Source organism: Ictalurus furcatus, chromosome 22, assembly GCF_023375685.1.
Source record: "Ictalurus furcatus strain D&B chromosome 22, Billie_1.0, whole genome shotgun sequence".
Taxonomy (NCBI): domain Eukaryota; kingdom Metazoa; phylum Chordata; class Actinopteri; order Siluriformes; family Ictaluridae; genus Ictalurus; species Ictalurus furcatus.
The window spans coordinates 19,770,150-19,794,157 of NC_071276.1; the positions used below are offsets into that span (position 1 = coordinate 19,770,150).

The following is a 24,008-nucleotide window of genomic DNA, read 5'->3' on the forward strand; positions in this document are numbered from 1 at the left end:
CTAAATGAACACACACTGACGCATGCTGTTCACAGAGACGTCCGGTTTAATCGTGAAGAACAGGAGTATTTATACACATAGATAAGCAGCCGTGCATGGGCGTGTCTCTACTGGTGCAGGTGCTAGACAGATTCAGACAATGCACACAGCACACTGTCATACTACAAAAATAAGTCTTTTCAAGGTATAAAGAATACATGTGTCAGCTATAATAAAGGATGGCAGTTGATCAGCTTATCAGAAGAGGTAATTAAGTGAATACATTCATCATTGGTGTTTGATAGCAGTTCATAATATAAGAGATCACATGATATAAGAGAATCTCCTTCAACACTCTTAAAAAAAAAAAGGGTTTTCAGCCACAGGAGAAGCCTTTTAAGTTGCACAAATAACCTTTTACTCTCACGTTCTTTAGAGAAGCATCTATTTACTGGTGCGTTAGAGAAATGCGTCGAAGGTAACAGTAACTCCGCTTCATTGCACCACTTTGTCGTTATTTGTCCTATAACAGCGTTTTATTCCTTACATAGATTTTGTCCTAAATAGGATCCAAACTGTAGTTGCCATGGTTACTAAACCATTTGGATGTTTCGGTATATACGGTCCCAGACGTTTAGATCTGAGAGCTGGTCGGATGACGAGCTCTTCTTCTCTTTGATCTCATGCTGGAGAAGATGGCACGCTCCACCGGGCTCGCCGCTGCAATCTGGAGCGGGACAGACGGCGAGGCTTAATCACAGCACACTGGCGGTAAGCGGATGAGAGGAGCGAGGGATGCGAGCGAGAGAAAGAGGAGATCGAGAGGTGGATGGGTTTGTAAAGCGGTGTATAACCCTTAATGGGCCTGAATGGTGAAAGGAGATGCCCTCTATTAGCAATCAATAAGCTGATGAGAGGAAGGATGGCAAGAACTATAGGGCCTATTTACAAAGGCAAGTGACGGAAAGGGTTGATCGTTATCCTGAAACTGTCATGCCGAGACGCACTTAGCCCTTTGCTGATCTCACCTTTTCACCTCCATCTGTACAGAGGTGTAGCTGCAGGACAGGTTGGAGGGAACTTCCTGAAGGCCAATAAAAAACGTGACCCCATCTTACTAGCACGTAGGACTTTCGCAAGTCTATTTTCAATTGTCGTTGCTTTTCAAAATGAAGAGGCCTTACCTGTCTGGAAACCAGTGAAAGAAATAAGAGGACGCGGAGCTGTGGTAAGAGGTGGAGACGATCTAGTAAACGGAATAATTTAGGATGAGTAACATTGTTCACACGTTTGCTGGAGTGTCTTCTGTACGTACATCTGGAGGATTTAAAACAAAATTTTCATCGTCACGAGACGGTACGTCAGAGCTTTCGTAGCTTTTGGGTCCGTCAGGTTTCCAAATCGGACTGTAAAATGACGTTAAACACACTCCGAGACGAGCTCTGTCTCGCTTTAGAATTTTCTGCCTTTGTCGTGATTGGCGTCATGATCCGCGGCTCAAAGCGGTCCCTCCAGGATTTTGCGCTCGCAGAAATTAACGCAGAATCGAGGAAACTTCACGATATTCTTGAGGAGGAGCTTGAATTATTTTTTTAAAAAGACCGCACACTCGGGCCGAGACGCGTGGTGTGACGTCATCACAACATCACATCAATCGCATTCAGTCAAAGCCCTCTCCGAGTCACGCCCGTGGAAAACGAGTGCAGCTAAAAGGTCTCGTTTACCAACAAACATCGCTGCAATAGACCGCGCTAAACAATTTCCTGCGATTGCTTGATAGACTTGATGAATATAATATAATATAATGCTAACATTTTCAGACAGTGATTCTTTATAAAGGGTCCAATAATGGCAATGAAAATGGGGGGAAATGCCACGAGTAGTAAAATATTTCATGTTAATTTAAAAAAAAAATAGACATAGCCTGTTTTCAGTAATAAATATATCCGTCAGAGAGGTGCCTACAGTGATCATTTCTTTACTGCTAATATGTTGTATGTTTTTGTTCGTCTTTAGCTGGGCTGTGTCAGTGTTTCATGGTCTGAAGAAACCAATTTGAATAAAGTCCTTGAAAAAAAAAAACTAAACGTGTAAATGTATTTAAATGCGCAGAATGTATTACCCGTGTGTGCCATTACTTTTTTCTTTTGGCAGACTGCACGTATCAAATGCTAGTTCCAGTTCTAGCTAGCTAGAAAAACATCTTCCTGCAGCTCTTAATATCAAGCGACGGTCTGTGAGAAAATTCTCTAAAAAAAAAAAAGAGAACTCCGTAACATCGTTTTAGCCTTCTTTTTTTTTTTTTTTTTTTAGTAACTTGCTAACAGCTAGCTGGCTAATCAGCAGCCTGTACGAGATGAATGTTACATTTCCAAAGCGAAGAGGTTTCACCCTCGTTCAGTCCAGGAGGTTAGCAAACCTCATGATCTACATTTAATAAATCTGTTAGCGATTCAGCGGGGCTTGATGTTTCAAGGTCGTGGGTTGAAGGAACGGATTTGAATAAAAACATAAAAATGTAAATGAATGCAAATGTGCAGAATGTGTCACGAGTGTCTGTGATCGCTGAAAGAGAACACGAGTATCATTTTAAACAGTGAGTCAGAAAGAAGAGACGCTAGAAAAAGAGCGCTTTTCGCTGTTCATTCGCTAGCTAAAAGCCTGCTAGCGTATCAGCCGGAATAACGTCGACTAATGACGTCGCTAATTCGTTTCATTTCACCACATAATAGCTTGATCGTCTCAGTCCATATACAGTGTGTGAGTCATCGTGGGTCAGCATATGTACTTAAATACGAACGAGCTAGTCAGTGACGTCATTAGCTAAAAATTGTGCTGAAGCGCTACCACGAAATATTGTGCAAATTCAGTTGAATTAATTGATCATATAGCTTGGATTATGTAACTGAACTTCATCAAATGAGTAGCCTAATTTAGCAAGACAGATCAAACTGGTTAGCTAACATAGCGATTCAAGACAAGATGTGCATTAGCTAATGCCAGCGACTATTTAAAGGAAGAAACGGCATTTTATGGCGGCCATGATGGTGCACAGGTCACTATGAATTGATGTCGTCAGCTCTCTCGATTTCAAATACGGATATCTGTGCTTAAAACTGATGTAGCGATGTGTCTACACTGCATTGTGGGTAATAGACATGATAATAGCACGCCTGAGAGGAAACAAACAGATCTGTTAGATCTGGTTTCAACTAATTTGATGTGCTTTAGTGTTTGACACCGTTTTTAAAATGGCCGACATTCTAATACTGCATTTAAATGGCGTCGTGTTCATTGTGTTTATTTAAAAGCTTGAACAAACTGAACATCTCTCTCTGGTGCTTTAGTATTTACGATTTTGAGATTAAATTTGAGGTTTTCTGCCACCGTTGAGTTCTCGAGTTTGATGCAATGCCGGTGTTTCAGTGTTGTGGAAGTTCAGTTAGCAACAATCCAGTCTAATTTTAGTCATATTTAGTCTTTTCTTAGTATTTTAGCAGCACATCTGAGGTAAATGATGTTTCAGTGTCATTTACGCGGTCTCTCTGCGTTTTCTTTGTTTCTACAAAGAATTTGATGGCTATGTACTAGCATGCTAAATCGCTAGCCATTATTTCCAGTCAAATAATAGCAAAAGGTCTTTCAGTGTTCATTTTAACACACCAAGCTCTGAGCTCATGAGTTGTGACAGTGTCGATCTTTCATAGTAAGGATCTTCAGAATATATAGGAGTTTGCTTAGCGGTCAATGCTAAGTATAATTACAGTGTAATTTTATCCATATTTAGTCATTCCTTAGTTTTTTAGCAGCACATCTGAGGTAAATGTTGATGTTTCAGTCTCATTTACACGGTCTCGCTGCCTTTTCTTTGTTTCTATAAATGACTAAATTGCTAAATCGTTAGCCTAATTTTCAGTCAAATATCATCAATAGGCCTTTTTGTGTTTTAATTGAACACGCCAGAAAGTGTGTAAAACCGTGTGACAGTGTCGATGTTTCATTATATGGAATTTAAGAACCCTCTGGAGTTTGCTTCGTGGTCAATGCTAAGTATAATTACAGTGTAATTTTAGTCACACCGAGTCTTTTCTTGGTATTTTACCAACACATCTGAGGTAAATGTTTAGGTTTTAGTCCCGTTTTCAGTCTCATGTTGACTTTTCTTGGTTTCTATAAAAGACTTAATGGCTATTTAGTAGTTTGTGTAATTGTTAGCCTCATTTCTAGTCAAATAATGTGAATGAATTTTAACAAGCCAGACAGTTGTTTTTTTTTTTTTGTTGACCTTTCAATCTATGAAATGTTTTAGGATCTTGCTTAGCAGTTGTTGCTCAGTGTAATCACGGTGTACTTTTACTCTTCGTAATTTACCAAACATCTGAGGTGAATGCTGATCTTCTAGACAGTTCTATCTTGTTTCCGCCGTCACTGCGCGTTAACATTGCTTCTATGCAAGCATTATTGCCTGTAGCTTTGTACTAGCTAACTGAGTTGTTACCCTGAGTTGTCAGCTATCTTGTGCTCTGTGTCTGTATTTCCCTGTTGCCTGGCAACTGTATTCTCATGATTTTAACACTCTAACACCTAAATAAAATAACAGACAAGTATTTTTAGCGTTCGGGACACGATCCGAGTCGCGTGCAGAGATTGAGGAGAGTCGTTCGGTCGAAATCAGTGAGTGCGACTTGAATAAGGACAGACGAGAAAGACCTGTTTTAGGTTTGGTTCTTAGCCAGAATTTTGGGATGAGGTGCAGGTGTGTGGCTGTGAACATACTGCGTGTGTGTGTGTGTGTGTGTGTGTGTGTGTGTGTGTGTGTGTGTAGGTCAGAGTCTGTTTGACCTCTCTGTTCCTTGTCTGTCAGATTAGTCAAATCCAGCAGCTTATCCTGCAACCGAGACCTTCACCTCTCTGGCCTTCATCAAACACACACACACACACACACACTAGCATACACTAATCAGGTAAGACCTGTAACATGCAATGAACACAAATCAGGTCAGGCTGGAAACACACACATACAGATACTCATGTGGATTATGAACTAAGCAGAAGACAATCAGTTCGAAACAAAAACACACACACACACCCCTACCTACTGTGCAAACACACACACACACACACACACGCACGCACGCACGCACACCTACTGGCTGGTGTAATATTGGAGTAATATTGGTTGGTGCTTCTTCACCATTACTCACATGCACCTTTTTGTTGACAGGTTACTAAACCTGAAATATTAGTTTCATATAAATGTAAAGCATAATCAGAGGAATGATTCACTCTCTTCCCTGGAACCCCTGCGGGGTTCGTTACAGTAACGTGAGGCACTTCCAGACGCACACTTTTCACGGTCGGAATTTAACAGTGACGAGTCGAAGTGTGAAAGCTGAAATCCCAAAAAGACTGCATTAGATGAAAAAGAGACGTACTGAAATTCCTGATCAAATCTGGAAGACTCGTGTGTGAACAGGAGCTGAGACGTTACTGGGAAAAGGGAACCGAGGACTAATTTCCCGGCTGATTTTAAACATTAGCACAGTGAAATAACAACTGGGGTGTGTGTGTGTGTGTGTGTGTGTGAAGAACAGGAGAAACGTCTGGAATTTTTCACAAATAATTTTTGTTTAACGCTGACGTATTAATTACAGAAGGGATTGAATCAAGAGCTGTAAATAGCAGCAGGTATAAAGTGTGACATAGACATATGGCCAAACTCAAGCTGTCCATCAGATGGTGAACTCTGGGCTCCCTGCCTCCATCCCTCTCCGCCTGACAGGAAACAAGATGGAGACTCCAGCACGGGGCCACAGACAAGCAGATGGGGGGAGAGGGAGAGAGGCGGGTTGGATGTGTAACGTAGGCAAAACACTCATGAAGACAAACACACAAACATCATCATCATTACCTTCAATGTACTATCTTAACAATATGCTCATATACAAGATGTTTGAACAAAATTAAGAATTTGCGAATACATTCCATACAGGATGATTCTAGCACATTTTTTTTTAAATAATGTGTGTTACCATAGTAACCTCCTATAAAATATGTGATTCATTTGATTTATTTATTTATTTACTAACAATTTTTATTTAACCTGACTGTTTGCTACCTCAGCATGCTGGCTAACTTGCTTGACGTTAGCTATATAGCAGTTAACATTTCATCATACATTTGCAACCATGCTACTGGTAACTTGGCTATCATTAATTAGCTACACGTTACTTAGCTATCGTTAGCTAGATACCAGTAACGTTAGCATCGATATCTACCTAGCTAGTTATCATTAATCGCTAATATAAAACAACTACTCATTTAAGAGTTCTGTGTAACAGCCTTGTGAAGATCCACGTCGGCTCCGTCCCAAATCGACTGCTTAACAACGTAACAGTCGAATTAATAAGGACTTCATTCGCTGTGGGGTGAGTTTCTGTTCTCGACCTCACCTGTGTAGGACCGGCCTGGGAGAGGCCACCAGGTGTGTGTGTGTGTGTGTGTGTGTGTGTGTGTGATAATAATAACTTTGGCCTGGTTTAGTGGCCTTCCTGTACTTAATCGTGGTTTTCTGAGTCATGGATGTCCGCCCTCTTCTAGCAATGTGTGTGTGTTGACAGGAATATTATTAGAGGTTTATGTGGACCAGTATCTCAAAGGCAAAAGGTCACGCCATAGACAGCACGTTACCGTGTGTGTGTGTGTGTGTGTGTGTGTGTGTTTTGAGTTCAGTTTTAAAATTTTTTTTAGCTAGCATAAGTTTTAGTCATAATGCTAGTTAGGCTAACTATCAATACGACTAAAACTTATAAGCATTTATAAATTGGAATTAAAAATCCACTCAAAAAATTTGTCTGTAGCTCATGACAGCGTTAGCAGGGAAGATTATGAACATACTGTATGTTAAAAACTTTAAAATGTACTCAGAAATTTGATATAGTTATTTGATATAGGATTAACTCTGAAAACGATAAACATCTATTATTATATCTTAAACTTTATGATAATGCTAGTAGTGTATTTTTATTATTAGTTAAACTATTATTAGTTTATTTTATTATTAATTATTAGTATAATTAAATTATTACTATTTATAAATATGATTATAAAGTGAAGGTTACGAAAATCAATTTTTAACTTAAAAATCCTCTGATTCTGTGTGATTAGCCGCTGTTAGAAAACTGACTAGCATAACTGATAAATGACTTAGAAAGTGATTTGTTTATTCAGCATACACTAGTGTTAGAAATGAAAATGATTAGCATTTATAAACGATAAATCGTAAATGGTCATACATTTTTATATTGGAATATTATATGTTAGCTGGTTTTAGCAGTGAAGGTCATGGATATAAAACAAAATCTATAAAATCCTGTGTGGATTGCTCTTTTTCCCCCCTCAGTTATCTTAACATTAGTATTAGAATTGAAAATTAACAACTAGCGTTTATAAATATGACTTTAAATTCCTTTCAGAAATCTTGTGATATGTCGGTGAGCTGAATAGGATGCGCAGTAAAGATTATAAACATCTAAACTTCAGTGTCACTCGCTTGAAAATCCTCTCAGATTTGATTACAGTTAGCCTGTTGGTTAGTTATCTTAGCTAACCACACATGGTAGCTAATCCTGTCAGGTTAGCACATGTTAGCAAACAAAATCTGTAATAATATAAAAGCAACTTCTGCATCTGAGCTCATAGACGCGCTCTGTGGCCTACAGTCAGTACACACATTTTATTTAGAGAAAAATACATTTATGATTAATTACTATTACTATTTTATGATAATTAGACTACATGCAGTACATAGTCTGATTAAAGTCTAAATAAAGCTAGCTGGTTATAGCTAGTTGATGCAACTTTTCATCATGTGTAATGACTTCATTAATTAGCATTAAATAAGGAAATGCTGAAATCAACCAGGACATGTTTAATGTCTAAAGCCTTACTAAAAATCTGTTTAGCATCACACAACAACCTGCATGTCCAAAATCACTCGCTCACCTTAAAAATATTTGATTATATGCATTTTTGTGTTAATTTTGGGGGTTTTTTTTTGTTGTTTTTTTTTAATGATCCGACTTTTATACTAGCTTCAAGAAGTAAATGTGTGTGTTAGTATTTACACACCTTCATACACCCTCTGGTGTTGATTATGAAAAAATAAAATAAAAAATAAAGATCTGGATTTTTTTGGTCAAATTCTGCCCCCTAGTGGCTGATTTCTGGAAGGATTTCTGCGTACCATCTTGAAACGTTACAAAGGATCTTTTTCAAACTTAAAATATTTCCAGAAGCAAGAAATAATAATAATAAAAAAGATTAGTTATAACAACAACAACAATAATCTATAACAGCGGCTATCTATAACAGCGGCTCTGACAGCAGTGCAGGTTTATATTAATGCACTCGTTTTAATATGTTATAGTATCTATCTATCTATCTATCTATCTATCTATCTATCTGTTACTATACAGTATCTATCTCATCTGACCTGTCCACCTGTCTATATATAGTATCTATCTATCTATCTATCTATCTAACTTTGACAAGGTCCAAATTGTGATGGCACCAGAATTGGACCATGGAGCAATGGAAGAAGGCAGCCTGGTCTGATGAATCAGGTTTTCTTTTACGTCATGTGGAGGCCGTGTGTGTGTGTGTGTGTGTGGGTGTGCATGTGTGCATCATTTACCTGGAGGAGAGACGACACCAGGATGCACTATGGGAAGAAGGTGAGCCGGAGGAGGAAGTGTGATGCTCTGGGCAATGTTCTGCTGGGAAACCTCGGGTCCTGGCATTCATGTGGTGTTACTCTGACACGTACCACCTACCTAAACATTACTGCAGACCGAGTACACGTCTTCATAGATACGGTGTTCCCTAACGGTGCCCAGTGGTGTCTTTCAGCAGGATAATGCCCCCTGACACACTGCAAAAACTGTACAGGAACGTGACCAAGAGTTCAAGGTGTTGACTCGGCCTCCGAATTCCCCAGATCTCAATCCGATTGAGCTTCTGTGGGATGTTCTGGACAAAACAAGTCTGATCCATGGAGGTCCGACCCCACAACTTACAGGACTTAAAGGATCTGCTGCTACCGTCTCGGTGCCAGATACCACAGCACGCCTTCAGAGGTCCTGTGGAGTCCGTGCCTCAGCGGGTCACAGCTGTTTTGGTGGCACAAGGAGAGGAGGACGTACACAATATTAGGAATGTGGTTTTAAGGTTATGGCTGATCGGTGTGTACAGTGCCCTCCACTAATATTGACACCCTTGGTAAATATGAGCAAAGAAGGCTGTGAAAAATTGTCTTTATTGTTTAACCTTTTGTTAAAACAATTCTCAAAAATACTCTGCTCTCATGGATATCAAACAAATGCAGGTTTATATAAAAAAAGATCTTTGTAAAATATAGGTGTGCAACAATTATTTTAGTCAGTACTTTGTGCTACCTCCCTTTTCCAAGATAACAGCTCTGAGTCTTCTCCTATAACGCCTGATGAGGTTGGAGAATACATGGCGAGGGATCTGAGAGCGTTCCTCCATACAGAACCTCTCCAGATCCTTCACATTTGGAGGTCCACGCTGGTGGACTCTCCTCTTCAGTTCACCCCACAGGTTTTCTATGGGGTTCAGGTCAGGGGACTGGGAGGGTCATGGCAGGACCTTGATTTTGTGGTCAGTAAACCATGTTTGTGTTGATTTTGATGATGTTTTGGATCGTCGTCCTGCTGGAAGATCCAACCACGGCCCATTTGAAGCTTTCTGGCAGAGGCAGTCAGGTTTCCATTTAATATCTGTTGATATTTGATAGAGTCCATGATGCCATGTATCCTAACAAAATGTCCAGGTCCTCTGGCAGAAAAACAGTCCCAAAACATTAAAGATCCACCTCCATATTTAACCGTGGGCATGAGGTACTTTTCCATACGGCTACCTCTCTGTGTGCTCCAAAACCACCTCTGTGTTTATTACCAAAAAGCTCTATTCTGGTTTCATCTGACCGTAGAACCCCATCCCATTTGAAGTTCCAGTAGTGTCTGCACACTGAAGACGCTCGAGTTTGTTTTTGGATGAGAGTAGAGGCATTTGTCTTGAAACCCTTCCAAACACCTTGTGGTGATGTAGGTGACTTCAGATTGTAGTTTTGGAGACTTTCTGACCCCAAGACGCAACTAACATCTGCAGTTCTCCAGCTGTGATCCTTGGAGATTTTTTGGCCTCTTCACAGTGTGTTGAGACGATTTAGACACACGTCCAATTCCAGGTCGATTCATAACATTTCCAGTGGACTGGAACGTCTTCATTATTGCCCTGATGGTGGAAATGGGCGTTTTCAATGCTTGTGCTATTTTCTTATAGACACGCCCCATTGTGTGAAGCTCAACAACCTTTTGCCGCACATCACAGCTACATTCCTCGCTCTTACCCATCGTTATGAATGACTAAGGGAATTTGGCCTGTGTGTTACCTCATATTTATACCCCTGTGAAACAGGAAGTCATGGTTGAACAATTTCCTGTTCCTACTCCCTCAGGTGTACTGAAAAAATTTAAAATATCAATGGGAATAGACTTCAAATATATTTCTCTCATATGCATTCACTGGGGTGCCAATAATTGTTGCACACCTATATTTAACAAAGATTTTTAAAATAAACCTGTGTTGTGCTTGAAATTGTTTGATATCCATGACAGAGTTTTGAACAAAAGATCAAACGGTTAAATAATAAAGACCATTTTCACAGCCTTCTTTGCTCATATTTACCAAGGGTGCCAATATTAGTGTAAGGCGCTGTGTGTATACACACACACACACACACACATTACATATTTAACATGATGATACAGTTATATTAATGCACTCATTCTAATACTTTATGGTTTCTATAGTGGCTTGCTCAGTTGGGATAAATTTGCACCTTTAATATCTGTATACCATGTTGATATTTCTGTAAAGCTGCTTTGAGACAATGTCTATTGTAAAAAGCGCTATACAAATAAAATAAATAAATAAAAATAAATAGTAACAGCTCACTCACAGAGGTTTCTATGGTGTTACATTACACATAATCTAACACTAATAATAATCCCAGCAGGGTGTTTTCCAGACTTTCAGCCATCTTTGGGGTTTTTTTTTTGTTTGCTCCTGCTTCTTGCAAAGTGTTCCTTTCCTTGCCTTCTTTCTGTCTCACACACACACACACACACGCGCGCTTTCTGTCTCTCAGAATGGCCTGATTCAGGATATTGAGCCATCCCTGTCTGCCAGGCGGAGCTGAAATGTCTTGTCTCAGGCGTTTGTAAAAAGTGCTGACCAGGTGATGCAACAGCATTAGTGTGTGTGTGTGTGTCCCCGCACGCGTACACACACACACACACACACACACACACAGGTTCTAAGATCACTCCCTTCTTATTGGTCTTTTTAATAATCCTGACTCAAAAGATGATTTATGGAGCCATAAATTTACTGCTCACTCTTTTGTGTGTGTGTGTGTGTGTGTGTGTGTGTGTGTGAGTGAGTGTGTGAGAGATCGATAATTAGCCTGGACTGGAACTGATACAGGGTCGAGGATACGAAAACCTCGTCATCTCATTCCATAGTCAGCCACTGCGGCGGAGAGGTGCACACACACACACACACACACACACACTGAGAACTATCTAGAACTAAAGCGTTCCTCTGTTCTCCTGAAGAACCCATAAAGGTTCTCTGTGGAACCGAACAGCACTCAGGAAAGGTTTAAGATGAACCCGTCTGATGAAGTGCTCGTTCCTCCTCTCATCATTTCTCTCTGTCATAGTTCTTTCTCATCTTTTTCTGCTTTGTTCTTTCTTTCTCTCATCCTCTTTCTCTAATTCTCTCTCTCATCAGTTTTCTCTTTCATCCTCTCATCATTTTCCCTCTCCATCCTTTCTCTCTCCTTTCCTCATCCTTGTTCACTCATTCTTTCTATCAACCTTTTTCCTTTTCTCTCTCATCAATCAATCAATTCTCTCTCTCTCTCTCTCTCTCTCTCTCTCTCTCTCTCACACACACACACACACACACACACACATCCCTGATCCTATGATCCTTTCTTCTCTCTCATCCTATTTCTCTCCCCCCTCCCCTCCTTCTCTCTGTGTGTATATAAAGCACGCGCTCTCTCTCCTCTTCATTCTCTCTCTTCCTCTGTGTTTCTCTCCGTGTTTTTTTCTCCTCCGCATCATGAGTTTCCATAGCGACGTTTACTCCACGAGCTCCTACCGGAAGTTCTTCGGGGACTCCTCTCGGGTGTCCGCTCCCCCGCTCCGGTCCTCGTCGGGTTACCGGGTTTACGGAGGCGGTTACCGGGGCCGCGTGCACGCCGGTTTGTCCTCCTTGGCGCCGGACGCGGCGGATCTCGCGCACACGGCGGCGTCGGCCACCGAGCTGAAGATCGTGCGCACCAACGAGAAGGAGCAGCTGCAGGGCCTCAACGACCGCTTCGCCGCCTTCATCGAGCGCGTGCGCGAGCTCGAGCAGCACAACCGCGCGCTCGAGGCCGAGGCCGAGTCGCTGCGCCGCAGCCTGGGCTCCGAGCCCGCGCGCCTGCGCGACCTCTACGAGCACGAGCTGCGCGAGCTACGCGAGCGCGCCGACCAGCTGGAGCGCGACCGGAGCCGCGCGCAGCTCGAGAACGCGCACCTCGGCGAGGCGCTCGCGCGCGCCCAGGAGAAGCTACACGAGGAGAGCCGCCTGCGCGACGAGGCCGAGAGAGAGCTGCAGCGCTGCCGCAAGGAGGCGGAGGACGGAGCGCTGCACCAGATCGAGCTCCAGAAGAGGGTGGAGTCGCTGCTGCACGAGATCGACTTCGCGCGGAAAGTGCACGATGAAGAAGTGCGCGAGCTGCAGGCTTCACTGCAAGCCTCTCAGGTGCTGATAATAATGCAAATAAAAATAAATAAGCGTAATAACAACAACAACAATAATAATAATAATAATAATTGTTCGACCTTTTTCACTTTCATAGTGGATTTTTTGTGTGAAATTTACTTTTAATATTAACAACTAGCAATAATAATAATAATAATAATAATAATAATAATAATAATCAGAGGAAGAAGACGAAGCAGGAGGTCATTTGTTAAACCTTTTTGAGTTTTTCTTCTTTTTATATAACAATAATAATTTTATAACTTTGTTCACATTCATAGTCAAAAAATAACCTTTGCATCACTTACTTTTAATATTAATATCTTGTACTAGTAATACTAATATAAATTATGTTTAAAACATTAGAATAATCATTTTTTTAAAAACTTTTTTCAGTAACCATCTTAATTACTTTTAATATTAATAACTTGTAATAATGCTAATACTGGTATGAATAATTACTACTACTACTACTAATATCAATAATAATAATAATAAGAAGAAGAAGAAGAAGAAGAAGTATGATGTTTAATATAATGACTAAAGCAACACTACAATATTTGTTCTTTGACACTGCAGTGCTGAAGTAATACTTACAGGTAAATGACATTACTGGGACACTAAATGAACACCTAAAGATGTATTTTAAGGCTGCAGGTCTGTAAGCTGTATCAGTGTTAATGACAGAGCAGTGTGAGGTGTTAATTCAGCAGTCAGTGATTCAGCACTGCGGATTTTGCAGTGTGTCGAAGCTCATTGGCAGCATCATCTCTCGTGTGGGGCGTGTGGTCCTGAATCAGCACTCTGTAGTGCACGTCTCAGCTCTCAGCACCGTCACTGCAGCTCACGTCCACTCTAGAACCCCCCCCCCCACCCCCCCCCATACACACACACACACACACACACATACACACACACACGGCTACACGATAAACTAACGTCAGCAAACAGGCCTATAAACACACTACACACAGTTTCTGATGTACAATATTTACGCTTAATAATGTTAGTAAGTACATCCTTAACCCAGGTACAAGACTATTCTATAAGAGACTTTAATCATTTTTACACTTTAAGGTCAATTACCACATCGATAAGTGTATCGTGAGCCGAGTACATCGCCAAATGTATAACCATAAATTGTTATTATGTTTAATACATGCTTTGGAAACAGCTAAATGGGCTAGAAACATTTATACACATTTACCTTCATTAAAAACTATCATTAGCTAGATTAGCTAGGTGGACAGCAAATTGCTAGTAAACTAGCTCACGTTTGTGTACAAATGTAAGTTTTACATTATTTTTTATTTACATTGTTATTTCTGTGTGACTTATTATACGGCATCCAAAAGTGTAAAAAAAAAAAAAAAACAACGTCACCTTAGCAACCACGATTCTTTCATTGCTAATATTAGCTACTTTAGCACACAGATTCCCAGCTTCGGTGGCTAGAAGTCTTCAGGTACCATTTTTTCATTCTCTATTAACTCGCATATGGGATATGATTGGTTCAAGACGTGAACTTATTTAGTGACATCGCAAACTGTGTTCATGAGAAGCCACGCCCCCAAATCAGTATTATACAGAAGTTTTATTTAAAAACTCTAAATTGTAGGTTGGAAATTTAACCCCAAACATAACTTACAGGAGTTAACGTTATTACATGAAAGTCACTGTAATGTATAAAACCTGTTTGTTTTTTTTGTTTGTTTTTTTTGCTGCATTCTTTTTAATAAAGAGGAGGAGCTGGAAATCTCACTGGAGTTAGGACTGAGCACACGACATGGAAGTGTTGTTACATCATAAAATATACGAGCCAATCATGTACTGATATGCAAATTCAGGCATTGCAACACTAGTAAAGGGACAGCGTATGTAAGGTATGTATGAGTATGTATGTAGAACCGGGGGCATTTAGAACCCTTATGAAGGTTAAAGTGTTTTTTAAAAGTGATTTTTTTTTGTGGAAACATCACATCACAAAAGTATTATTAGCAGAAATTAGCTCCACCCCCCAACTCCAGACAAAGCAGCTTAAAAGTCAATGCAATGGAGAGTGGAGTTTTAACAGAGTGGGTGGAGTTAATTTGGGTGGAGACAAAGAGGAGGTATTGTTAGCAGTAGAGGGCGCTTTACTCATTGCTCACTGCTCCTTTAATAAATACAGCTTTTTTAAAATTTGTTTAAATTTCAGATATCTGTGGAGATGGACGTGAGTAAACCGGATCTCACCGTGGCTCTGAAGGACATCCGGGCGCAGTACGAGGTTCTGTCCTCGCGGAACCAGCAGCAGGCGGAGGACTGGTACCGCTCCAAGTTCGCCAGCGTGACCCAGGCGACATCACGCGACACCGACGCCATCAAACAGACCAGAGATGAGCTGAGCGCATGCCGACGCCAGGTTCAGGCGCGTACGCTGGAGATCGACGCCCTACGCAATCACAACGACGCACTCGAGCGGCAGCTGGCCGAGATGGAGGACCGCCACAGCACCGAGCTCGGAGAGATGCAGGTGACGGACGAACACACGTGCAGGAAAAATAAAATCCAATTTAGCGATATGAAACGTTACTTAAATTTAGTGTTTAATTATTATAGAGTACAGGACAGGACAGGGCAACTTATATACTATTTAAACTATTTTATTAATTTAATATAATTACTTAAACAAATCATATATTTAACTTATAAATATGGATTTATACTTGAATAAAATTTAAATCAGCGTTTGAATAAAAAAATTAGACAATATATAGGATGCTTAAAATTTATAAAGAAAATATTAAAGTGCTTAATATATTTTAAAAAATACGGTAGATTTTGAATTTATATATATAAAATTTTGCTAAGCTTGAGACTTAAATCAACATGATTGAAAAACAAAAAGGAAACTTTTAGGTTGTTTAATGTTACGTGATAAAATTGATAGAGAAAATGCAAATGCGTTCACAAATAAATAAATGAATAAATATTTTATTTAAAAAGCATCCACATAGTATAAAATAAACAGTGGATTCAGGCACTCTTTAGTATATATAGCATATAGAATATGTTCAATATTATGTATATTATTTTATTCTGTTATTATTTTTAGAATATTACTTATATTGATATAATTGTCTGAGCTGTAACATCTGGGAGTGTGTTGTGTGGCTTGGACAGGAGACGATCGCTCAGCTAGAAGACGCTCTGCGCAGCACTAAAGGAGAAATGTCTCATCACCTGCGCGAGTATCAGGACCTGCTGAACGTCAAGATGGCGTTGGACATCGAGATCGCCGCCTACAGGTGAGACACACACCTTAGTTCATTTTCTCAGGTAAATGTTAATGATAATACCGATGGTTCTGTCTCAGTTTCAGTATCACGTCGCCTTCACATTGTCTGTATAACAGAATTAACAGCTTTATGCTAGCTAGCTAAATTGTTTACCTCAGTCAGTAGCTAGTTGTTGCCTAGCAACAGTGTTTGTTTGCGTGACTCTTTTTGAACCGTATCACAAATACATGAGTTCCATTTTAACGTAACCACATGGTCCGTTTTTAATAAAACATTATATTAAAATGTAAATCTAGCTAGTTTATATTAGTATAAGATTTAAATACGCTATAGCTACCCGTACAGTCTTGGGCTGGCACTGGAGTACGATAGCTAATAGCACCATAAATTCAAATGTATTAAACATAGCTAGTTGGCTAGCGTAACACCAAATGGTTGTTATCGGAATCGCTGAAAATAATTAGCTAAAAAGCTAGATTACGGTTCAATTTAATCCCATGGCAACCGGGTGCAAATAGCATGCAAATCTTAGCATCTGATTCCAAACATTTTGCTTTGTATGCTTACAGGAAGTTGCTGGAAGGCGAAGAGACCCGTCTGGGCAGTGTGGGCGTGACCACAGTCCATCCCGCCTACTCTGCTGTTTCCTATTCGGTGGGACGCGCTTACACCCTGGGTGCCTACAGGAGGGACGTGGCCAAACCTGAGCGTGAGGAGGAAGAGGACGAGAAGGAAGCGGAGGAGAAGGAAGAGGAGGAAGAAGAAGAAGAAGAAGCAGCAGCTGAGGAGGAAGGAGGAGATGAAGAGGAGGAGGAGGAGAAGGAGGAGGAGAAGGGAGGAGAGGATGAAGAAGAAGAAGGTGGAGATGAAGGAGAAGAAGGAGCGGAAGGAGACCAGGTTGAGGAAGAGGAGGTGGTGAAGGTAGAGAAGAAAGAGAAGAAGGAGCAGGAAGAAGAGAAGAAGGAGATGAAGGAGCAGGAAGAAGAGAAGAAGGAGATGAAGGAGCAGGAAGAAGAGAAGAAGGAGATGAAGGAGCAGGTAGAAGAGAAGAAGGAGATGAAGGAGCAGGTAGAAGAGAAGAAGAAGGACAAGGTGATGGAGAAAGAGAAAGAGAAGAAGAGCGAAGACAAAGGGGATGAGGCTAAGGCCGAGAGCAAGGCAGAGAAAACCGAAAGCAGTAAAGGAGACAAGAGCAAGTAAAGACACGCCCTCTCCAGCTGTCCGCCCACAGATCTGGACTCTAATCTCATTCAATACACCATCATCTTCCTCTTCATCATCCATTTAGGAAGTGGTGACCACACAGATCTCCACAGTAGCTGTATGTACTTCAAGCACTGACCACTGAATGTTCAGTAAGAGCCTTAATGTAGTGACAGTTTATGATATGCGGGTTAGAAACCACGTGCTGGGTCCGACACAGACGAACCCACCATCGGCTGTTTTAACCCAGTGAGGTTGAGGTTGCTGAGGTTGCTGACCCGGTATTCCCTGCGGTGAATGTTAAACTTAACGTGTGGGTAAAAATAATTACGTTACTGGGATGTAGACGTCTGAGTTGCTATAGTAACAGTGTGCACGTCACGTCACAAAAGAAGCTTCAGGCAGCGCTTTTTCTCGACCAAATCACCTACTGACAAAGACACGAGCACTCAAACTCGTATCTGTGTGCTTTTCGAAGTCATGAGTGACAAAACACAAACTCATCAAACGTTTCAGTTTCAGAGATAACGTTTCAGTGAAATCGCGAGGTCATTTTTAACTAGCTAGACGTAACCTTAATAGTGATGGAGCTGCCCGGAATTAGGTAGCTTAATGTTTGCTGTAAATATACGTAAGTAGGTAAGAATTTAATCTTTAAAATTTTCTTACAAACAAAACAGGAATAACAGAGGTAGTTACGTAGCGGCCCACGTTTAGGTAACTTCGGTAATTTACCGTTGGCTGTAAGTATATAAACGTAACGTAATTTAATCAATCTTCACAAATTTCATACAAAAATACTAATTTGTCTTTACAAAAAGTCAAGCTAGCATTCTTTTTGTCAGCTAAATTACACGTTGATAATGTTACAGAGAAATCGCGAGGTAATTTATGTCTAGCTAGAAGTAACATTAATAGTTATGTAGTAGCCCTAAACTTGGTAACTTAATATCAGCTGTAAGGATAATAGTGTTCGAATTTAATCTAATCTAATCTAATCTAATTTGTCTTATTTATTCCAAGAAATAAAACAAATTTCAACAAATATCCCCCCAGATAACATTAGCTAGCATACATTTTTCAACCAAACTACATGTCAATAATGTAATTGCCTACATAATATCTCATTAATACAGAAATATAATTTCGAAAAGCTTCACTTCAGCCGATTTCTTTAACTTTTCTGGTTGGTCTGGAAAGATGGAGTAGAAAACACTAGAAATGTAGAAATCTGACGTAGCATGTCTGTTACCTTTCAAGTCCACAACCCAGTATGCCCAGTTTGACCCCACAGGTATCATTTTTGAATTGTTTCCAATTTTCAGCTACATTTCGGAGGATGTGGGCGTGGCCTAAACTGTCACTAATATAACCACAACCACGTTCTCTTATACGAAATTGTACCAAATTACGCCGAGGTGAAAAAGATTCCAGTTTTCCAAGATGGCTGCCTCAGAACATTCTAGCGTTCATATACACGGTGAAGTTTATGTTTAAGTAGCTACATTAGCCTTGCCGGTCCCTTACGAAATTTAGAAAACTAAAGAAAGATGCCAGACACTAAACACGGCTGATCAACTACATTTATAATAAGTGGACTAGAAGTTAGATATTTTTATTTTTTACCTTTAATTGTCTATATAAACCTTTATTATTAAATCCATAAACTCATTGCCTTTATTAGTTTAGTGAAGAAAGACGTAAAATATTTTCATCCACCCTTTCACCATACCAAGTATTTCATCACAAACTAAATCTGTTTTCATTGTGATGAAAAAAAGTCACAATAGCTGTGGGTTCAGGAGTATAATTAAACACACTCAAGAGGATTTCTGTATTAGAACTATTTAAAAGGCTTTGGGAGCGTAGACGTGAGAGCTTGCATTCTGGCATCGAGTCAGTTCAAGAAAGACACGTTTCTAGAAGTGGTTGCTGCTATTTATCGTCCAGGTTCATATTTATCATGTATGCTTGTTAAAACGCCTCCTGTTGACCCGTTCATTTGTAATAAATCTTCCTCCAGATCAGCTGTTCAAGAACAAAGCAGAAAAATGATCAAACGTAAGAACATCGCCACGTCATCACTCAAGCGCGTGGAAGCCATGTTTATAAAAAAAACACCTGCTGAAAGCTTGTTTTGTCCCTGACGTGTTTTTAAGACACCGCGTTTGGTTTTGACGGGTCGACCTCTCTGCACATGACAGACAGACAGAGAGGCAGTCTCCTAGCTACAGCCAGTAGATAAGGTCTATTACTCCACTGTGTAAACACACACACACACACACACACACACACACACAGCTGACGAGCACTCACAAAACCCCAGTGGTAGCGTCACAAAACACTTACAGCCACGAAGGAGGCGTGGCCTTTATTACTGTCAGTCCCGTGGAAGGAGGCGTGGCCTTTATTACTGTCAGTCCCATGGAAGGAGGCGTGGCCTTTATTACTGTCAGTCCCGTGGAAGGACGCGTGGCCTTTTACTGTCAGTCCTATGGAAGGAGGTGTGGCCTCTGTACATGTCAGTCCAAGAATAGGGGGTGTGGCCTCTGTTTCTGTCAGTCTTAAGTGAAGGAAGCATGGCCTTTGTTCTTGTCACTCACATTAAAGGAGGCGTGGCCTTTGTTCCTGTCAGTCCCAGTGGAGGAGGTGTGGCCTTAACACTTTTTCAGATAAAATCGAAGAGTTTGCACAACACACTTGATATCACATGAAAGCTGCTGTATCGTTTCACATTCCATCATCTGCTTTAAATGTCCGAGTCGACAGGAGGTTCAGTTTATCTGCATGGTCTAACTTTTAGAGCTTGCTGTTAGAAGACAGAATGGAACAGTTTTGCTTGTTGTGTGTGTAAATAGAGAGATAAAGTATTACTGGAATTGCCTTAATGGTGAATGAAATGCATTTCCACGTTCGCACTGTATCAGAAGCGCTTTTAGTCTTCCACTGAGAACGTAAGAGCTGCTCGTTTCTCTCGAAGCCAAATAAAGCTGTTTATCAACCAACCTCATTCTGTCTGTGTGATGAGTTTATACCTGTAGTACAATGCTCGTAGCGTAGTGTATTACAATAACCCGAGACCAAACCACTTTCTGAAACAGAGGCGATGGTTTATAGCATATTTACTGTAAATGTACACCTTTTTTTGTCAGATTATAACTTTGAAACAGTTCACTTTCTACACTAGTTGTTTCATTTTGCTAAGTCACTGCTTTACACTTCCTCAAGCAATAAAGTGTGTGTGAGTGTGTGTGTGTGTGTGTGTGTGTGTGAGTGTGTTAATGAAGAAATCTGATTAATGACTAGCCTGGCTGTTAACTGCGGACACTGCATCATGTTCCGCCGCATCATGTCGAGACGCGTAAACAATGCTCTGGATTTAGAAAAAACAAAACCAAGAGAGTAACACTTGAATACAAAATAAACGGAGTACAATTCCACTGAATGAATGAATTGACTGAAATAAATAATAATGATAATAAATGACTTTATATTTAAAAAAAATAGATCAATCCCTGGTGTGTTTGTAACAAGCTTCTTGGTCCGTGGCTCTGGTCAGATTGTGTGTGATTCATCCATATCAATCACTTGAATGACCAAATGTTTCTTCTCTTATTAACACTTTATTTCTGTACCTTTATATCGAGGATGGTGAAGCATGTAAGACCGACTCCTCCTGCATTAAAACGTAAGTGTAAGATGAGTAGAGAGTTATGGTGACTTAACCTGAAGAACAAGTGTTAGTATAGTAGGCATGTGCTGATAATCAGGGATACAAAATCTTACGATATTTAACATATTGTTGTTGTGGACCTTCATCATTTTCACTGCCGCTGTGATGTGTATAAAGGGACGTTACCTAAATAGGCCGCTCCTGAGACAAAGTAGAGCGAATCAACAGATTTATTCATCCACGCTCAGAAAAACAGGTTCCTCGAAGGTTCCTTAGATCGTTAACGTTCGAGGGAAACACTGTTGTAGGGTTCTACACAGAACCTTTACGAGTCCGATTGCAAACAGACTCGGATCCCGACTTGGACTCTTATTCAGACTATGAATTTGATTCGGACAGGGCAAACAGGTCCCCAAGTGGACTCAGACATTGACTTGGACTTAGCAAACTAAGTCAGACTCATTCAAACACAGTCAGTGGACTTTGATTCAGAATCAGTAAATGGACGCTTATATCGGTCTCAGCAAACAGGCTTATACTCTGTTTTGTACTCTAACTCTCTGATTGGACTTTTTCTCGCCTGACAGACTCAGACTCCGATTCTGATTCTGACTCAGCAAACAGACTGGGGCTTTGATCGTGACTTGCCAAACGGACTCTGATTCCGATTCCGACCCGGCAAACAGACTTTGATTCTGACACACCTATCAGACGCTGATTCAGATTCTGACTCAATAAACGGACTTGGAATTTGATTCTGACTCGAACTCTGATTCTGAATTAGCAAGCAGACTCAGACTGGATAAAGCCAACAGTTTCCTACAGTGTATCCATAATCCGTCCGATTTATTAATCCACTCTCAGAAAAACAGGTTCCTTGAGAGTTCCTTGGATCGTTGCACTGTTGTAAAGTTCAACACAAAACCGTTAAGGGTTCAGTTTTGCCTATTCAGACCTGGCAATCTGACTCTGGCACGGACTCTGAATGGTCAAATGGACTCAGACTTTGATTCAGACATGGCAAACAGACTTGGACCCTGAAGTGCACTCGGACATTGACTCGGACTCGGCAAACTAAATCGGACTCTCATTCAGACTCAGGCAATGGACTCAGACTCTGATTCAGAATCAGTAAATGGACTTACCCTCTGATTTGGACTCAAAATCTGATTCTGCGTATAGACTCGGATTCAGACTCAGCAAACAGACTTATACTCTGACTTGAACTCTGACTCTCTGATTGGACGTTTTCCTTGCCTAACAGACACAGACTCTGATTCTGACTCTGCTAACAGACTCGTGCTTTGATCCTGACTTGCCAAACGGACTTGGACTCTGATTCTGACCCGGCAGACAGACTTTGATTCTGGCTCAAGTATCAGACGCTGATTCAGATTCTGACTCAGTAAACAGACTTGGAATTTGATCCTGACTCTGATTCTAAAGTAGCAAACAGACTCTGCCTTTGATCCTGATTCACCAAACAGGCTCTGAGTCTAATTCTGACTCCGCAATAGACTCAAACTCTCATTTGGACTCGAATTATATGAGTCTTTATGGTCTTTTACAAACTTTGCATGATGGAATTATTGTTTTGTTGTAGTTGTTGTTTTTAAGAACAACTTTGCAACTAGAGCCATTTGATAAAGATGTGAATATTTTATAGAGTCTCCTTGTGGAAAAGTGTGTTTTCTTTCCTTTAAGAAATGAATTTCCTTTGTTTTTGTATTACACCCCCCCCCCCAAAACACACACACTAAGAGACATTCTGCTATAAATAGATGTCTGCATTGCAGAGGTCCTACAAACCAACACACACACACACACACACATACACAGACAGAGAGCCTGATATAGGAGAACATGCTGCATGCACGCCACAATGATGTAGACAAACACACACTCACACATCCTTCATTACTATAAACCCACAGTTGATTATATTATATATTCTTTATTATAGCTGCTGTGTAAATATACAGCCGTGTTACATTAATATGCAAAAAAAAGTCAGAAAGTGTGTGCAGTAGTGTGCAGAAACACTGCAGAGGAGCTGGACTAACACTGCAGCATGAAGGGGTAGTGATTTATCCCTGGGTCAGCTGTAAATCTTGTGCATGTGTGTGTAAAGCATTAGGAGCTATGCACTGCGTGTTGTAGATTGATTTACAATAGTGTATTCACTGAAAGCAAGGTTTGCAAATAATAATGCGACACAGAGATGTGACTCAATTCGCTTCATTCACCTACAGAGGGCGCTATTGAATGCTTCCTTCACCTACAGAGGGCGCTATTGAATATTTCATTCACATACAGAGGGCGTTATTGAATATTTCATTCACCTACAGAGGGCGCTATTGAATGCTTCATTCACCTACAGAGGGTGCTTTTGAATGCTTCATTCACCTACAGAGGGCCCTATTGAATATTTCATTCACCTACAGAGGGCGCTATTGAATGCTTCATTCACCTACAGAGGGTGCTTTTGAATGCTTCATTCACCTACAGAGGGCGCTATTGAATATTTCATTCACATACAGGGGGCGCTATTGAACATTTCATTCAAAGTTCTCCACAGACTGTATGTTCACTCAATATTATTTTACTTCTAAACTGCACTGTCTTCTCAGTCTGTGTGTGTGTGTGTGGGTGTGGGTGTCATACCTGGACCTGAAAAACAATGTTCTGCTCCAGGATAGGATGTCGTACAGACATAGGATTTCGTCATTTTCAGTCACTCTCTGAAAAACTGTGGAACATTAGCGATTTATTTGGTTGTTTCATCTCATTGAGTATTCCTAGCTCTGAAACACAAACATAACTGTTCAATAGGAGAGATAGTCATACCAACTCTCAGCACCAGAGGTCGCTGTCAGCACAATGTAAATAAGTTTGTTAAAAAGTCTGTGAGGATGAATATTATTGTGTATGGTGGTCTAATCATGCTCCATACTGTTTCAGTTTACACT

General features: G+C 40.5%; 1 protein-coding gene and 2 long non-coding RNA genes across 3 annotated transcripts; 1 reads left to right on the forward strand and 2 right to left on the reverse strand.

The window, feature by feature from the left end:
• Positions 1-4,907: 4,907 nt before the first annotated feature.
• On the reverse strand, positions 4,908-11,618 carry LOC128625457 (uncharacterized). Its single transcript, XR_008388946.1, has 3 exons — positions 11,024-11,618; positions 8,675-9,149; positions 4,908-5,853 (listed from the first exon to the last, which is right to left on the reverse strand). It is a non-coding gene; the product is annotated as an uncharacterized LOC128625457 (long non-coding RNA).
• A 577-nt stretch (positions 11,619-12,195) lies between these two features.
• zgc:65851 (uncharacterized protein LOC321113 homolog) lies at positions 12,196-20,433 on the forward strand. The gene is made up of 4 exons (XM_053653763.1): positions 12,196-12,882; positions 15,080-15,397; positions 16,048-16,172; positions 16,733-20,433. The coding sequence occupies exons 1-4, from the start codon at positions 12,196-12,198 to the stop codon at positions 17,361-17,363; spliced, it is 1,761 nt and encodes a 586-aa protein (XP_053509738.1). The 3' UTR covers positions 17,364-20,433.
• LOC128625456 (uncharacterized) lies at positions 13,397-16,353 on the reverse strand. The gene is made up of 4 exons (XR_008388945.1): positions 16,317-16,353; positions 16,108-16,166; positions 15,118-15,349; positions 13,397-13,737 (listed from the first exon to the last, which is right to left on the reverse strand). It is a non-coding gene; the product is annotated as an uncharacterized LOC128625456 (long non-coding RNA).
• Positions 20,434-24,008: the final 3,575 nt, after the last annotated feature.

Bases quoted from the DNA above. Each gene is read 5' to 3' on its own strand.
- zgc:65851 (XM_053653763.1), top strand. From the start codon at position 12,196: ATGAGTTTCCATAGCGACGTTTACTCCACGAGCTCCTACCGGAAGTTC. The intron at 12,883-15,079 runs GTGCTGATAATA...TTTAAATTTCAG, and splicing joins CTTCACTGCAAGCCTCTCAG to ATATCTGTGGAGATGGACGT. The intron at 16,173-16,732 runs GTGAGACACACA...GTATGCTTACAG, and splicing joins ATCGAGATCGCCGCCTACAG to GAAGTTGCTGGAAGGCGAAG.